Source organism: Chiloscyllium plagiosum, chromosome 7, assembly GCF_004010195.1.
Source record: "Chiloscyllium plagiosum isolate BGI_BamShark_2017 chromosome 7, ASM401019v2, whole genome shotgun sequence".
NCBI classification, from domain to species: domain Eukaryota; kingdom Metazoa; phylum Chordata; class Chondrichthyes; order Orectolobiformes; family Hemiscylliidae; genus Chiloscyllium; species Chiloscyllium plagiosum.
In genome coordinates, this window is record NC_057716.1 from 49,699,873 (window position 1) to 49,718,608 (window position 18,736).

Here is an 18,736-nt window from a genome sequence, read left to right on the forward strand (position 1 = left end):
ACCTGCAATCTTCTTCCTGACCTCTCCGCCCCCACCTCAGTCTGACCTATCACCCTCACCTTGACCTCTTTCCACCTATCGCATTTCCGACGCCCCTCCCCCAAGTCCCTCCTCCCTACCTTTTATTTTAGCCTGCTGGACACACTTTCCTCATTCCTGAAGAAGGGCTTATGCCCGAAACGTCGATTCTCCTGTTCCCTGGATGCTGCCTGACCTGCTGCGCTTTTCCAGCAACACATTTTCAGCTCTGATCTCCAGCATCAGCAGACCTCACTTTCTCCTCAATTTTTTAAGGTACCCAATTTTGTTTTTCCTGACTGCTACATGATTTGCATGGAGCACTTTGAAAACATATTCCATATTTGCTGCTGCTAACTGTATAAAATGTTAGCTCCCAAAACAGCATATCATTTTAGCAGAATGCAACCAATTCTATACTAGTGTTGATTAATACATAATAGTAAAGGCCCAAAAAGCCTCAACAGTTGAACATTCTAGTTACATTTCAAGTTTATTTATAAAATGCAGTGTTCTGCATTCAATTAACTTAATTTCTACATTACAGTAATATCAGAAATTCTACAGAAATTCAGCTTTGCATGCATTGCAAACAAAACTAAGAATTCAAACTTACAATTCCATTTATTTAGTTATCCAAACATCTGCAGCATCACAAGAACCCTCCTGAGTCCGCTGTATGATATTTTCTCATCAACCTATTCAGACATGTTATGAAACCTCTCTAAAGCACTTGAACACTACTGCTGTGGCAATGTTAAAGTTCAGAACGAAAAATATTTATAACAAATTTTATGGTAAGATCAGTTTTCTTCACGATTCATTTTACCTTGTTAACATTCGCCTCAATTCTGCATATAACTCTGGATTTTGACAACGAAGTGACAGCAATGCCTTTGTTAATCTTGCAATATCCACTGGCTTGTATTGATGCAATTGTGTGTACAAAGCTGTTGCAACTCTGAGCAAGGTGAAAGGTAAAATAAGTATTTTCTAGTTAAATATCAATATGAAATGTTTTCATTATCCTTTATGTAGTTTGTGTTCATTGTTAGCAAGGCCATTATTTGTTCCACATCTCTAACTGCCCTTGATCTGAATAGTTTACTCAGTCAATTTGGAGAAGCAGTTAGGCCTAACTACATTGCTATGGGTCTGGAGTTACGAGTAAGTCAGGCTGAATAAGATAACAGATTTCCTCACTTGCATGACAGTAATGAACCCATTAATGGCTGGCTCATGGACGCTTCCTTCATTATGCAAAAGCATATTAAAGTTCAGAACAATGAATACCCATTATTGAACTATTCTGTTACAGTTTCTCCACCATTTAGTTTAGCTGACAATAAGCCTCAATTCCATTGTAGTTATGGATTTTGATAATGAAAGTAAACTTTCAATTCTATATTTTATCAATTGAAAAATAATATTACCTGCTTAGAATTTGAACTTGTGTCACTAGAGTATCAATTCAGCCCTCTGGATTTGTAGCCCATTGACACTATCATTGCCCACTATCTCTCCCTAAAATGAAGGAAGTGATAACACAGAACAAACACAACCAATAGACTACTTATCCTTGTGAGCAATAGTATGTATACTTACTTTTGAATTAGTTGTGAATTCCTGCATTCCATCTCTTCCATGGTTTCTATAACTGCTAATGTTTGTGAAGGGCTAAACTCATCAACCATTAACAAAGTAGCAGATTCAAGCCTATTTGACAGGGTGGTGGGATAACGAGGAAGGAAGAAAAGTTTGCTGCAAATTATTTTGTTCATTATATTCTAATGAGTTTTGATGTAGAAAATACCCATAATGCATTACTTATTGTAATTTTATAAACTAAATTTAAATTAGTTTAAATGAGATGATATTAAATTTTTTTAAACTATATTAAATACTAGGCATTACTTCTGGTAATTTTTAAAAGGAATTTAATTATCTCAAATGGATGAAGATCATTAAATTAAAATTTCAAAGCAATGACATTTACATATTTCGTAAGAATGGTTTTTACACCATGTAACAATAGAACTGCAAAAAACAAAACACTGCTCCACATTTTTCTTATGCAATGAGTAAAGAATGTGTTCAGAAGTTATTTTTAGATGGCATAGCTCTCTAAGTTAAGAACATACCTTTCTCTAACCACTGATCCAGATAAAGGTCCTAATGCTGCAAATAGCTTGGCAAAACTGGCAGAGTCACTGTGTGCATTCATAAGTTCAGTAAGTCTCCATTTAGCAGATAAGCGAAAGTCACAGTTGTTAAAATGTAAAGACTGGTAGACCCCAAGGATTATACTTATGTTATCAGCATCTAGATTTTTTATGTTCTGAAGAAAAATCTTGTTGCATTTTTCCAGCAGAGGACGATAACTGAACTTGATGTTGCGTAGAAATTGTACTATTCGGCGTGGATTGTTAAATTGAGAAGAATCTTTGGTATCCAACAGAAATTCTGCCTTTTCTATCAGACAATTCCGAAGACGTGTGGAGATCATTCCAGAGATGCTTAACATTAAAGATGAAAGTATTCTATTCAACAGGCAGACATAATTAGCAATGACAATTAATGTTTTCAGAATAATTCATTGCTTTGCATAATGTTCTATATTGCAATAAAGACTACACCTTCTTTTCCTGTGCCACAGTACTTAATGTACAGTTGATTTCAGAGTGAATAGATAACAATAGATTAGTACTGATAAATATCAGTATAAGTAGTGCTGTGCTACAGTAATTTTCTTAAAGATCTTTTAATCTTGCTGTTTAGTCATGATACATTTATCAGTTCAAAAGGACAATGATCAGAACTAACACGGCAAGGGAATACATATTGAATGGTGTGATCCTAGAAAGCACAGAGGATTAGACAGACCTTGATGTGCATGTCCATAGCTTCTTGAAGGCAAAAGGACAGAAACATAAAGTGGCTTAGAATGGATGTGGGATACTAGTCTTTATTAGTCAAGGCATTCAATACCAGAGAAATGAGGTTATGATAGAACTAATGTATAAAACATAAGTTAGGCCACAGCTGGAATACGGTGTGCAGTTTTGGTCACTACAGCAAGGGACGTATGTGATTGTACCAGAGGGAGTACAGAAGAGATTCATTAGCACTTTGCGAAAGCTGAAACAATTCAGCTATAAAGAGAGACTAGATAGGCTTAGGTTATTTTCCTCAACAGCAGAGAAGGCTGACGGGGAAAACAGAGGGATAGACACAGTAGATAGGGAAAAACACTCACCCTTGATATATGGATCAATAACTGCGGGGCACCCTTTTAAAAGTATGGAGCAGGAAGTTCAGAGGGGATTTGCAGAAACAAAACAAAAATCTAGAATGTTGTGGGTATCTGACTCACTGCCTAAAAAGATGCCAGACGTGGGAAGCCTCAAAATATTTCAGAATTATTTAGATGAACAGTTTAAACATGATAACATACAGGACTATGGGCCAAGTGCTGGAAAATTAGATGAAATATGGATGCTTGATGACCAGCGAAACATGTTATGAAAACTGTATGACTCGATAACATCTAAAAATATATTAACTTGGAATAAAAAAAACCCTCTGCTGACAACATTCTACTGTAAAGGTGCACCAACTGATTAAATTCAAGAAAAATGCTTCTGATCAAATTGAAATGCATTTTTTAACAAAATATTTATTAAAACATGTAAAATACAGCAACCCCCAAAATTATAGTTTCTTTACATTGCACCTCAAAATAAAATTTTCCATTTACCCAACATCTGAAGTTTCTCAAAGCCATTCCAATGCACTTCACATATGATTAATTATTTTAAAATTAAAGTATGCAAACCCAAACCAATGCAAAATTAGTGACAAAGTACTGCAGCCAGAAGCCAACAAAATGGTTCGACTTGCCTCGTAACATTACCTTGCATCGTGTATATATTCCAACTTCCTGTGAACAATATCAGTGATTTTTCCCATCAGTGGACTGTGGTACATATGTTGATCAGTCAGGCACACAGCAAACTTGGATAATGTAGTCATATTAAACCTGTCAAAGTAGACACAACGTTAATGCTTACGGCTTGGAAAATAATACTGGAACAATATAAATAGTTTATTCAGAATAATGTTGTGTTTAATTATCTTTTTGGGTGTGGTGACTGCTTTAAAAACAAGCTGAGCAAGAATGTTAAATAGTATTAGTAATAGCTTTTCTTAATAATTGTGAAAGTAAGGGAATGCTGACCTTTATATCGGAGGACCAGCATGTAAGGAATTAGAAGTTGTAACACAGATACTATAGAGCCCTGGTCACACCATAACTACTACACAGCATTCAGTTCTCGACACCACATCTTGGAAAGGAATTAAAATGAATACCATCTGGTTAATTGAAGAGAGATTGGGTTGCGTTCCCTGGAAGTTAGAAGATTAATTGGTGATTTGATCAAAAGTTCTCTCAGTATTAAGGGGAACAAATAAAGAAACTATTTCCATAAGTTGATGAGTGTAGATCTAGAGTACTTAATCTAAAGAAGAGAGCCATACTATTCCAGCTATGGTCTAACTAGTGCCTTGTAGTTTTAGCATCACCTTCCTATTTTCATACACCATTACCTTTTAAATACAGGCCAACAGTCCATTTGCCTTCCCTACCTGAATTTATACACCAGCTTTTCAAGATTCATGGGTGAGCTCCCAAATTCTTCAGTGCTGCAGATTTCTGCAATCTTTCCCCCTCTTAAATACTCAGTAATATCTCTTCTATTCTTTCTGCAAAGTGCATAAACTCATATTTTCCCACTTTATATTCAACCTGTCCCGGTTGTCACCCATTAACTCCACTTATCCATATTCCTTTGCAGACTCAGTCATCCTTTACTACTTGTCTTCCCACTTTTATTTGTTTCTCATCTACAAACTTGTCTATTGTAGATTCACTTCTGTATCCAAGTCTTTAGTGTATATTATAAATGATTAGCAGTAGGGATCCCTGTGGCACACCATTACATAAGTTTCCTATCCTGAAAATGCCTCTTATCCCAACTCTCAGTCTTCAATTAGCTAGCCAATTCTCCATCCATGCTAATATATCACTCCTAACACCATGGGCTCTTGTTAAATGGCCTTATGTGCTGTACCTAATTACATGTTTTTTAGAAATCCAAATATATTATAGTTTCTTTTTCTCTCCTGCTTGTTACCTGCTCAAAGATCTCTAATAAATTTGTTAATCACGATTTCCCCTTTGAGAAGGCAACTTATCTTTGCTTAATCATACTGTATTATGTATTTCTACATTCTCTACTTCTACATCCTTTACAATAGACTCTGACATTTTGCCAAAAGCCAACTGGCGTGTCGTTAACAGATTTTTGTCTCCTTCCTTTTTTGAATAAGGGTGTTACATTGGCAGTTTTCCAATCCTCAAACTCTTCCAGAATCTAAGGATTCTTGGAAAATTACTACCAGTATATCCACTATCTCCACACTTACTTCCTTTCAAATCCTAGGTCCTGCAGGTTTATTAGCCTTTGGCACAATTAGGGTCCTAGTACTTTGTCTCTAGCATTAGTTATTGTGTTTATTTCTTTCCCACCCCTTAACCATTTAGCATTTTGGAATGCTATTATTGTATTCTACTGTGAAGACTGATGCAAAGTATTCACCTATTTAAAGATATGACAAAGTATTCAAACTTTCATAGAGTCATAGAGATGTACAGCAGGGAAACAGATTCTTGCCATTTTTGTGGTTTCCCCATTATTATTTCCCCAACTTAATTCTCCAAAGGCCTGTGTTCACGTTGATCCATCTTTCCTTTTTTAATATACTTTAAGAAGCACTTGGTACTTTTGTATGTTACTTGCTAATTTGCCCTCATAGGTCTTTTCTCCCTCTCTATTATTTTGGTCATCTTTTATTGGCTTTTAAAACTTTGCATTCCTCTGGTTTACTATTAATCTTTGAGACATTGTAGGTTTTTCCTTTCAATTTGATACTATCCTTAACTTTCTTAGTTGACTATGGTTAGTTTATCCCCTTCCAAGAATCTTTCTTCCTTACTGGGACATATCTTTGCTGTGAGTCGTGATCTATTTTATTAAACATTGTTTCTCAACTATTTTTACTGCTAAACCTCTTTCTACGTTCACTCCAGCCAATTCTGCTCTCCTTATATAATTAACATTATTTAAGTTTACTACAGTTATTTCTGACCGAACTTTCTCTCTAATTGAAATGTTAAATTCTACGATGTTACGGTTACTTTTTTCTAGCACAAATTTTACTCTGACGTAGTTTATTAAACATGCCTAATTATGTATTACCACATCTAAAGCTCTGGTCGTATACATAACATATTGTTCTCGAAACTGTCCCAAATACACTGAGCTTTTCTTCATGGTTACCTTTTGCAATTTGATTTTCACAATCCACAAGATAAAGGTCATCCATAATTAATGTACTAACTTTGTTACATGTCCTCATTACTTCTTACGTTATTCTCTATCCTATAGAATAGCGACTGTTAGGGATGCCAAGAGACTACTGTTTACCATAGTCTTCTTCCCTTGTTATTTCTTACTTCCACCTACTTGGAATCAGATGATCGTAGATCATTTGTTGCTATAGTATTTATTCCATCTTGTACAAAGAAAGCTACCCTACCCTTCTCACCTGTGTTTTGGGAAAGGTCCTAATTTAGATCTCCTAGTAACCATGCCTTCATAATGGCTATACGATTCTACACATTATTCTTTTCTTGTGCTATTAATTTTGTTTTGAATACAGCATGCATTTAAGTAAAATGTCATTAATTTGGCCTTTTTAACCATCGTTTTCCCTTTTGATCTTATTGGCTGCTTTTTTAACATTTGTACACTGTGGGTGTCATTATCAAAACAGCTGTCCAGCAATGCTGCCTTATTTTTGATTTAGCAGCCTATGTATCTCCCCTCCCTTCTCTTTAGTTTATCTCCTTGCTATAGTCCTAGTTATTCGATTTACCAGGACAATGGTCTCATCACAGTTTAAGTGAAGCCTGTCCCAATGGAAAAGCTCCCTTCTGTCCTAGTACTGGTCTTAATGCCCTATGAACTGAAACGCATTCCCACTACACCACTTTTTAACTCCTTTGTTTACCCTATGCCAGTTTACCCATGATTTAGGTAGTAATCCAGAGATTATTACATTGGAATTAACTTTTTTTTAAAGTTAAGCTCAAAATGGTTCAAAATCTTTCAGCAGAGCTACTGTTCCACTCCTAGCAATGTCACTAGTACCAACATGGATAGTAACACCTGGATCCTTCCCCTCCAAATTTCTCTCCACCCCAAGGAGATGTCCTTAAACCTGACAACAGGCAGGTAACACAGCCTTCAGGACTCATGTGCATGACTGCAGAGAACAGCATGTAGCCCCATACCTATACCACCCCCAATGATTACTATTTCCTCTTCTGCTTGAATGGCATTTTGTACCACAGTGATGTGGTTAGCTTGCTAATCATTCCTGCAAGCCACTCTTGTCCATACAGGCTGCAAGAACATCATAATTGTTGGACAACTGTAGAGACAGAGGGTCCGCAAGAGCTGCCCCTTGGGCCCACATAGCTTCCTCATTTACAATCATATTCCCTTGCCCTTGATCACAGATTAATTTTGAACTGCCTATTCTAAAGTGGGAGACTGCCTCCTGAAGGCTTCGGTCAAAGAACTGCAGCACCATTTACCCCTCCTCAGACTCTTCTGGAAAGACTGTCCTTCAACAAACAACGTAGCTTCAGAATGCCAATGTCCGTTCGGGTGCAGAGTGATCTTTTAAAGGTGGTGCATATGTCAGGGATGCCAGTCTGTCAGTGGTTATCCTGTCTGTGGGCGGCACGGTGGTTAGCACTGCTGCCTCACAGCGCCAGAGACCCGGGTTCAATTCCCACCTCAGGCGACTCTCTGTGTGGAGTTTGCACATTCTCCCCGTGTCTGCGTGGGTTTCCTCCGGGTGCTCCGGTTTCCTCCCACAATCCAAAAATGTGCGGGTTAGGTGAATTGACCATGCTAAATTGTCCGCAGTGTTAGGTGAAGGGGTAAATGTAGGAGTATGGATCTGGGTGGTATACGCTTCGGCGGGTCGATGTGGATTTGTTGGGCCGAAGGGCCTGTTTCCACACTGTAAGTAATCTAATCTAATCTAATCCATTAAGTGGAATGCTGTTCCAGGAATGGCAAGTGGTAGAATAGGGCTAGAAATAAGGCAAGAGAAGAACCATCGAGGTAGAGTAGGTAATTAAGTGGATTTTGTAAGATTCAATGAGAAATTTCGGTACGCCTAGCAGAGGGAAGAACTTCATGAAACCTTACAAAACCGATAGTCAAAAATAAGATTCAGCCCATGTTTCTAATCAGATTTGGGTATCTTCCTAAGATGCAACTTAGCCTTAAAACATACGTTTCATTGAAAATGATCTAACACACTGGGCAAATTTCCTTATTGATAGAGAACAATATGGGTGGAATGGCCTCCTTCTGGTCACCTACCCTCTCAATCAGCATTAATATAGCTTTCTTTTCTTGACATGTGAGATTTTGATGATTTCTAAATGGCATTTGCTGACTTTAACAGTGGTTACTTTTCATTCTCCCAAGGACATATTATGATTCCTGAAGGAAAGATAGAAAATATCCTCAGATTTCATAGTATAGAAACATTAAACCTATCACATATGTGCTAACTTTGAAGGAGCTATTCACTGAAGTCTAATGCTTTGAACTTTTTCAATACTCTAAAGCTTCATTTTACAAATGTTTATCCGCTTCTCTTAAAAAAAGCACATACCTACATTATTACCTTATGGTGGATGTATTGTTGCATTAATGATATACCTTATTTTCATAAAATTAACAAAATATATTTGATCAGATTTATGCAAGGTTTAGACTTACTAACAAAATACTAAACAACAAGTAAAACAATGCATTCCTGGTGAATGTGGGGAAAATTAACATTAACCGTGGGCGGCACAGTGGCTAGCACCGCTGCCTCACAGCACCAGGGTACCAGGTTCGGGCAACTGTCTGTGTGGAGTTTGCACATTCTCCCCTGTGCCTGCATGGGTTTCCTCCAGGTGTTCCAGTTTCCTCCCACAGTCCAAAGATGTGCAAGTCAGGTGAATTGGCCATGCTAAATTGCCCATAGCATTAGGTGCAGTATGTCAGAGAGGAAATGGGTCTGGTGGGTTACTCTTCAGAGGGTCGGTATAGACTGGTTGGGCCGAAGGGCCTGTTTCCACACTGTAGTGAATCTAATCTAAACTCTCCTTAATGAAAGAATATTCAAGATTTTTCTTTACCTTCAATATCAAATGCTTTTCCTTGCTCTCTCCAGTGTTTTACACAATATTCTTACTGATGGTACTATTGAGGAAAATGGCTTAGAGAAGTTGTTGAACACAGCATAGAGATTTGACATCAATGCTCTCCATTACAATTATATACCATACCATATTTTTATTTTAAATTGGGATGTGGATATCGCAGGCTAGCCCAGCATTTATTGGCCGTTCCTAATTTCCCTGCAGAAGGTAGTGCTAAGCTCGTTTTCTGAACAATCCCTGGGGGACAAATACATTCAGTGCTATTAGGTTGTTCCAGGATTTTGACTCAATGTCAATGAAAGAAACCGCAGGAGGTGATACTTCCAGGCATCTACTGCCCTTGTCCTTCAAGTAGTAGCGTGGTGCTAGAAAAGCACAGGTCAGGCAGCACCTGAGGAGCAGTAGAATCTATGTTTCGGGCATAAGCCCTTCATCAGGAATGAGGCTTGGGTGGGGTGGCAGGAAGGTAGTGGAGAGTGTGATAGGTAGATGAAGGTGGAGGAAATGGTGATAGGTTCGAGAGAACGGTGGAGCAGATAGGTGGGAAGGAAGATGGACAGGTAGGACAGGCCATGAGGGTGGTGCCAAGTTAGAAGGTTGGATCTGGAAGAAGGTGGGGATGGGGAAATGAGGAAACTGGTGAAGTCCACATTAATCCCATAAAAATCTCATGACCTGTCCATCTTCCTTTCCACCTAACTGCTCCATCCTCCTCTCTGACCTGTCATCATTACCCCCACCTTCATCTACCTATTGCATCTCAGCTACCTTCCCGCCAGCCCCAACCCCTCCCATTTATCTCTCTACCCCTTGGCTCACAAGTCTTATTCCTGATGAAGGGCTTATGCCAAAAACATTGATTCTCCTGCTCCTCAGATGCTGCTTGACCTGCTGTGCTTTTCCAGCACTACACTTTCAACTCTGATCTTTAGCATCTGCAGTCCTTTCTTCAAGTAGTAGAGGTCAGTTTTAGAAGGTACAAGTTGAAGGTGCCTGCTGCGTTGCTGCAGTGCATCATGTAGATAGTGAAACACTAGCCATCGATTTTGGAGGAGGGAATGTTGAAGATGGTGGATTTTGTGTCAATCAAGTAGACTGCTTGGTTCTGGGTGGTGTTGAGCTTCTTGAGTTTTGCAAGCGCTGCACTTTACCAAAAAAATGGAAAGTGTTCCATCAAAGATCTGATTTGTGCCTTGTAGATGTGGATAAGCTTTGGATGTCGTACAAGTCTTGCTGCATAAGGATACAGGCTGATTCAATAACTGCTGGGTAATGAATGATGAACATAGAGCATCAGTGAATATCCCCATTTCTGACTTTACAGACAAAAGCTTCTTGAAGAAGTTGTTGTGTCTGGGACACTACCCTGAGGAATTCTTCTGGTCAGCTCCTGGTACGGAGCCTCTTCGCACCCAATGCATTTCCTCTGTGCTTGTATAACTTCAACCAGAGAAGACTTCACGTACTCCCACCCCCAATTCCCACTGGTTTCATTATTGTTCAGGTATTTTAATGCTTTATCTTGGCAATTACTGCCACGATGTCACAAGTAGTCACTCTCATATCATATGTGGAGCTCAGTTTTTTAACCTGCATTTGGACCAAGGCTGACATTCCATTGAGGAAGAAATATTCTACTAGAAGGATGCACCATGCATTGTCCTTAACTTCCTTAGTTAGCAGTGTCAAACTGGATGACGATTTATGGGAGTGACTAAAAGATTGTGAAGGTTTTAGAAACCAGTAAAGGATGACTTAAACCAAAAAGGGTAGAAAGCGGAGTATGACAGAAAACTAGCAACAAATATAAAAACAAGCAGTAAAAGATGCAGAGGTAAATTGAAAGAAATAGTGTAACTAAAGCAAGCATTGGTCTTCAGGAGGTCAGACTGGAACATTAACAAAGGAAACGGCAGAGACTTTGAGCAAGTATTTATTATTTGTCTTCAGAGAAGACACAGAAAGCATCCTAAGAAGAGTGTAAAATCAAGGGTCAGAAATAAGGGAGGAATTTAAAACAATCACCAGAAAACCTAACGCAATGAAAGGCAGACAAGTTCCTTGAACCTGATGACCGGCATCCTAGGGTTGTAAAGGAAGTGGTTGCAGAAATAGTGGATTCACTGGATGTAGCCATCCAAAAACTCCGAGGTTCTAGAAAGATCCCAGCAGATTCGAAAACCACGAAGTCACAACACTGTTCCTACTCAAATTAATAATTTGGGGGGGGATTCAGGATGGTGGCGATCTAGAAAGATTGGGCTGCAGACTCCCATCCACATCGCAAGCAGGATAATGTCCTGACCCACCCTATCCAGACCACCTCAACATCCTGGGAATCTGGAAAGATCGTGGAGTCCCAGGAAACTGTTAGAGAACAAACTGCCTCAGTTTTTGCCATCCAGGGATGCCGAAGGGAGGAGGTATGTCCGAGGCTGGGCCTATGGCCCAGTCTGCAGGATCCTCGAACTCTACTTCCTACCAGGTCCTGGTAAAGGAGCTCATGAAATCTCATGAAATGTTGGGGAAGTGGATAGAGGAGAGGCTGGCCCTGATCTCTATCATGCTGCAGAAGCTTGAACAGGAGCTGGGAGACCTCAAGAAAAGGACAGATGAGATAGAACGTAGAGTTACAGTAGTGGAAGCTGATGCTGATTCCTCCAAGGATAGGACCCAGGCCCTGGAGACGCAGGTCCACAGTTTGCTTGACCAAGTTGATGACCTTAAGAACTGGGGCAGGAGAAAAAATATTCGGATTGTCAGTGTGCCGGAGGGTAAGGAAAGTGAGTGACCAGTGGAATTTATTGAGGACTGGTTGCCGAAATTCCTTAAGTTGGAGGGAGGAATGGAAAGCTTGAAGATTGAGAGGGCTCACCAGGTCATGGCACGGAGGTCAGGTCTGGACCAATGTCCTTGACTACGTTGGTTCGATTTCACCACTATAGAGATAAGGAGAGAATTGTGGAAGCTTCCAGAATCCAGGGGAAGGATCCAAAGGCCCTAGTTTCCTAGGGCTCTAAAATCATGTTCTTGCAGGACTTCTCAGCGTTTGTGATCCGGAAAAGAAAATCCTATGATGGCATCAAGACAAAACTGAGGGAGCTCGGGATCCAATACTCTGAGGTATCTGGCAGTGCTTCGAATCACCTTAGACGGATCTGTACGTCTCTTTAACACATTGGAGAAGGCGAGCGACTTTGTGGACAAATTCACTTGGAGTGTACAAATAGTAGTGTTGTTTGGGTATGTCTCGAATTTTCTTTAGAAAAAAAAAGTCTAGTTGGGGCTCTCTTTTCCTTTTTTTAAATTTATAATAATCTGGTCTAAACTATGCTCGGGGGCAGCTGAGATGTTTACTTTCGACTTCAAGTTATACCAAAGGATGGGTGGGGTACTTAATTTATCTTCAAAATGTCTTTGTTCACATTGTTATTCCATGGTGTATTTTCTTTCTTTGCTGCTTATGCTTGTGGTGCAGCTCTAGCTAGGAGGACAGAAAATGGCTGGGATGGCTAGATATCTACCTTCGGGCAGTTTATGCCCTGACTGCAGTATTGGCAGTGGGGTGGAAAGTTGGGATGTGTTGACGCCTCCTTTCGGCAGGGGACAAATTCCCCTATCAGCACTATTTGCGCCTTATATATCCGTTTGTTTTTTAGGTTTTGTTGCATACAGTTTTTGGTAGCTTTGTAATTTGTTAAAAACTACATAAACTAAAACCACTACTGTTACGTTCGATGGATCTTGCGACACTAAGCTCGGCGATTTGTAATTAGAGTTCCTCCTCTCTGGAATTTAAATGTTACTGCAGAAGGTTATGGCTAATGACTTGATTAAATGGTGTACCTGGAACAGCAAGGGGAGTCACTCACCAATTAAGAGGAAAAAAGGTATTCTCGAGTCTACGAAATGAAAAGATGGATAATGTTTTAGTACAGGAGACACACTTGGACGATAGGAAGTATTTGAAACTAAAGCAGAATGGCTTTGATTGGCTTTACTTTTCACCTTTTATTACCAGAAGGCGTGGAGTGGCTATATTGGGGAGGAGGAATCTCTCATTGAAGTTACTAGATGTGTTAAAGACACACATGGGAGGTTTGTGATCCTCAAAGCATTGATAAACAAGGAAGAATATGGTGTTTTAAATGTTTACTGCCCTCCAGCCCATCCCCTCAAATTTCTGGTGGATGCTTTCTCTAAATTGATCAGTCTCGAGTCTCGGCATATCATCATGGGGGAAGATTTTAATTATCTTATGGATCCCACGATAGACAGGTTGCTCAAAAGATCCCCCAATACCCTCTGTACAAGCTAAACAATTAGTGGATCTGTGTGGCAGATGTCTGGAGGTGTCACCACCCTACAGGCAGGGATTTTACATTTTTTTCCAATCCACACAGATGTCACACCAGCATTACTTTTGTGAGACTCCCGTGGCAACCCTGGATTGGTGGCATCTTGTACAATTGGTAATTTTACCATCTCCGATAACTAACAGGTACACTGGAGTTTTAAGATTAAGGATGCTATAGTGGGCCCGAGGCACTGGTGCATAGATCCCTTTATCTTCAAGGATAATAAATGTGTGAAACACCTCTCTAAGGAATTTAGGGTATTCCTAGACATTAATTCAGGCTCAGTTAGTAGCCCGTCCATCCTTTGGGAAACTGCCAAAGCCTATGCCGGGGGTTAGTTATTTCCTACTCTGCCAGTAGGAAGGGGCAGAAGGGCTAGCAGCACTGTCTCCTTGAAGCACGGCTGAAGGCAGCCGAGAAGGCTTACTTTGACAGGTTCTCGTTAGCCAAGGATTATGGCGCTGCGGTCTGCAGTGAACTCTGTGCTCACGCAGACAGCAAAGAAGGAGTTTACTTCCACAAAATAAAGATTGTATGAGCATGGTGACAAACCAGGCAAGTACCTAGTGTATCTCACCAGGAAAAAGTGCCCCTCAAGCCATTACATTGATTAGCGAAGTGGCTGGGAATCTAACATGTGATTCCAAAAAGATTAAAGTGGCATTTCAAGGATTTTACTCTGAATTAAACCAATCTGAGGAGGGGCTAGCCAAGATGGAGTCATTTTTCAAGGATCTGGAGCTTCCGGGCATGATCCCCAAACATGTTCAATGACTCGTACAGTCCTGATCGTCTCCTGCCATCTCTAAGAAAGGCGTATATTTTACTTATTCTTAAAAAAGGGAAGGTCCCGGAGGACTTACAGGTCCATTTCACTCTTAAATGTTGACTTTAAGACTCTTGCGTTAAGCTGGAAACTGCGTTACCTTTTATTGTTAAAGAGGACCAGAGGGGCTTCACAAAGGGCCGCAGATCGTTCAATAATGTTTGGAGGCTGCTTAATGTAATTCAAGCGTGTCAACAATAGTCAATACAGGGATTGGTGATTTCTCTAGATGCAGAGAAAGCATTTGACAGAGTTGAGTGGCCGTACCTTTTCTATATTGTAGAGTGGTTTGGCTTGGGTGAAGCCTTTATAAGATGGGTAAAGTTTCTCTACAGTGGCGGTCATCACCAATGGGGTATGATCAAGCAATTTTAGTATTTTTAAGGGCAGCCGGCAGGACTGTCCCCTTTCGCCATTGCTTTTTACATTGGTAATTGGACAGTTGTTGGAGGCCATTCATAGGGATCCCAACATATCGGCTCCATAAGTGGGGTCAAAATTACATAAGATTTCGTTGTACGTAGACAATGTACTAATTATTTTGCAAATTCAGCAGTTTGTGTCTCACCTGATAAAAGACATCAGTACGTTTGGTGCCTTTTCAGGGTACAAGATTAATTTTGCAAAATCAGAGGCTATGTCTATGGGTGGTCTTACGAAGGTGCTGTGTCTTGAGGACGACTCTCAATTCCTATTTAAGTGGTCTCAGGGGGGTTTTGTGTATTTGGGCATATTCATCACTCCAGTTCTTGTTTAGAGCTAATTTTGGTCAATTATTTGACAAAATCAAATAGGACCTTCAAAGATTGGAGGCACTACTAGTCTCATGGTTGGGTCGGATAACTCATTATTATTCTCCGTTTGTTGTACCCTATATAAACGTTCCCCCTGATTTTTGATAAGCAAATGTTCAGGAGACTGAACGGCTGGTCCAGCTCTTCCATTTGGCATCATAAGCAGCCCCTTATTAAATGAGCTAAACTGCAATTGCCTGTGTGTGTGTGTGTCTCTCCCAGACGTTAAACACTATCAACTAAGCTCGCTTTTATATTATGAGAGTGATTGGGCTTGTAGGGGACTCTCGTTCAATATGGCTACATATCAAAACCTCTCAGGCAAAGTGCCCCCTTACTAGCTTGATACTTTTGGACAAAATTAGGACAGTTAAGGAATATTCCCATAACCCAACAGTTATCATTACTATTAAAGCATGGAGGGCAATTCGCCAGAGGGAAGGCAATATTGGCAAAACATCTTTTCTTACACCTATAATGGGAATTCTGAGTTTACAACCAGGGATGATTGATTCAGGATTCAAACATTGGGCAGCTAGGGGTGTATCTTGCATGGGTGATTTATTTCAGGGAGACACAATGATGTCTTTTGATCACTCAGCTGGGAAATATGAGCTATATAGCAGGGACCTCTTTTGTTTTCTTTCAAGTTATGGATTTTATTCAAAAAAAGACTACACTTTTGACTGATCCCTACAAATCCAACATAGAGAGGAGGGTGCTCACTGCTAAGAGTACACTTTCTGCCAGCACTTTATATCATCAACTGGGGGTGACTCCTCAGATGAGTTTGATTGGCTTTGCAGGGTGTCGGGGAGAGAGCTCGGCGTTGAGGTATCCTCCGAGGCATGGGAAGATATTTGGGAAAACGCAAGAAAGATATCAATTTGCAACAGGACTCATGCTTTACAGTTGAAGATTCTCCACATAGTCCACTTGGCTCCGGTAAGATATTTTCGAGTTAGTGTTTTGTTTTGCTGAGCTGTATTGTTATTATAATTATTATTATTTATTAGTTCATTGTTAGTTACTATGTATTTAGTTAAGTAGTTATTGGGGATAATTTTTATATATACATTTGTACATGAGTGCTTTAAAATGTTTTGTGTTCTTTCTTTGTATGGTTTTGTATTTGTTGTAATATTTAAAAAACTATTCTTCAATAAAAAGTATATTTTAAAATAGTTAATAATTTGATTTGGATTCTATCAATTATCCATGCCTCAGATTGGAATGTTTCCAAGGGACAGGAAAACAGCTTGAAGGAAGAGGTATTATGGACTGTATTGAGTAAAATTAACATGCTCAACTTGGCAACCACTATTGCTATAATTTTAATTGCATCTCCATAACAGAGAAGACAGCAGCGAAAACAACATAATAAAATAGATTAGATTCCCGACAGTGTGGAAACAGGCCCTTCGACCTAACAAGTCCACACGGACATTCCGAAGAGTAACTATCAAAACCCATTTCCCTCTGACTAATGCACCTAACACTATGGGCAATTTAGCATGGCCAATTCACCTGACCTGCACATCTTTGGATTGTGGGAGGAAACTGGAGCACCCGGAGGAAACCCACGCAGACACGAGGAAAACGTGCAAACTCCACATAGACCGTCGCCTGAGGCTGGAATCGAACCTGGGTCACTGGTGCTGTGAGGCAACAGTGCTAATCACTGAGCCAACGTGCCGCCCTTATGCTCAGATTTGCAATAGTAATTCTACGTTTAACATCCTAGTTGTGTTTTTTAAGAATGCAAACTTAAGCAAAACAATGCCAATCAAATTGAAGTCAATCAAATTTTCCCAACAGGGTTTCCCGAAATAGCGGTCAGGACCCCAAGTGGAGTGGTAAACTGAAATTTTGGGGTCACCAGCCTCATGTCAGTAAACAGGTGCTTTGGAGCTTCACCCACCTCTACTGTCATAAGTCTCACTGAGGGCCCAAGCCTAGAAATGTGGTCACAGTGGAAAATGTTTGGGAAGCACTGATGTATAAACGGCAGTTAGGCTTCTGATTTCCAGCAAGACTCACCATTATCCCTACTGAGTCTTTCCAACACCTGATCAGAAGTTAATTCCGATATCTCCCCCAAGTTCAACCCCCAATCCCAAACCTAATTCCAGCCGTGTGCCTGTTCCCAACCCCCAGTCCCACAAGCCTCCAGTCAGTCGATCCTCAACCTTCTCAATTCCTGGCAAATCTCTCCTCAACACCACCTATTCCATGGTGATTGTATTCACTACCCGATCCCAGCAAATGTCTCCTAAATTTCTACTACATAGGTGTCAAGTGGCAATTCAACAGTACTTTCGACCATTTGAGTGAGGCGATAAGCAAGTGAACAAGCCAATGAATGGCAACAAGGAGGGATGGATGGTAGGGTAGGAGTGATGTCATGAAACACAGCTGGTCAGCCCAAGTCCTGAGGTTTGTAGAAAACTTCCTCACACCACAATGTCGCCACGAACAGTAATGACAATGGACAAAGTGCAAAAATAAGAACTGCGAGATAAATTACAGAAACAGACTCTAAAGAATGATTTACTTTAAAGTGAAACATTAAGCAGGGAACTAAAGTGAGGAGTTCATGGTTATTACTACAATAGGTATGTCATTTAAATAAGTCATGAGATGGAGATGCCGTGTTGGATTGGGGTGTACAAAGTTAAAAATCACAACACCAGGTTATAGTCCAACAGGTTTAATTGGAAGCACTAGCTTTCAGAGCACTGAAGGAGCAGTGCTCTGAAAGCTAGTGCTTCCAATTAAACCTGTTGGACTATAACCTGGTGTTGTGTGATTTTTAACTATTTAAATAACATAATTCAGATGCTTTGTTGGTGGTATTCACTAAATTTATTCTACACATGATGTACCTTATGTACCAAGTGTTATCTGAAAATAAGACATTGTGTCAAACAAGAGAAAACTGCACAATACTTCCCATTTTTAGTCACATCTCATTAAAATAAAAAGGTGAAGTTTTAGGCATTTAAGTACTTTGCTGCACACTTGCACTTTGTGCCATTACTCTCCAGTGTACCTGGTTTATTAATTCTGCAGCATTTCCATAATGAGGTACTTTTTTTGTTTTTTATTGTATCAGTTGTCAAAACTATTAAACTTATAAATAATGAGAATAAAAGTAGCTACATTTACCTTTCAATCCGTCTTGATGCCTCAATCATAAATTGTTGTATCATTGAATCATGAGGTTCAACATTCAACCTTCAAGTGAAACAACAAATTATATTGTTAAATTATACTTGAAGCTATGATGATGAATACGAATAGATTCAGATGTGAGAGAATTAAGGCTCTCCCTAAAACTAAAATAAATGTCTGGAACAAACAAACAGACTTGTACGCA

General features: G+C 39.7%; 1 protein-coding gene across 9 annotated transcripts in view; it reads right to left on the bottom strand.

The window, feature by feature from the left end:
- fastkd1 (FAST kinase domains 1) overlaps positions 1-18,736 on the bottom strand; it is a 53,629-nt gene that overhangs the window by 23,940 nt on the left and 10,953 nt on the right. For 7 of the 9 annotated variants that reach the window (XR_006312141.1, XM_043693660.1, XM_043693663.1 and 4 more), the window contains 5 exons: positions 18,526-18,594; positions 3,932-4,057; positions 2,160-2,558; positions 1,624-1,734; positions 848-979 (listed from right to left, as the gene is read on the bottom strand). Coding sequence is in view for 8 of the 9 variants with exons in the window: in XM_043693660.1 (XP_043549595.1) it covers positions 848-979; positions 1,624-1,734; positions 2,160-2,558; positions 3,932-4,057; positions 18,526-18,594 (837 nt within the window). In the remaining variant the exon portion in view is untranslated. Of the gene's footprint in view, positions 1-847; positions 980-1,623; positions 1,735-2,159; positions 2,559-3,931; positions 4,058-8,543; positions 8,667-18,525; positions 18,595-18,736 lie in introns of those variants that run through there. The other 2 variants (XM_043693664.1, XM_043693668.1) reach the window with 2 other exon arrangements.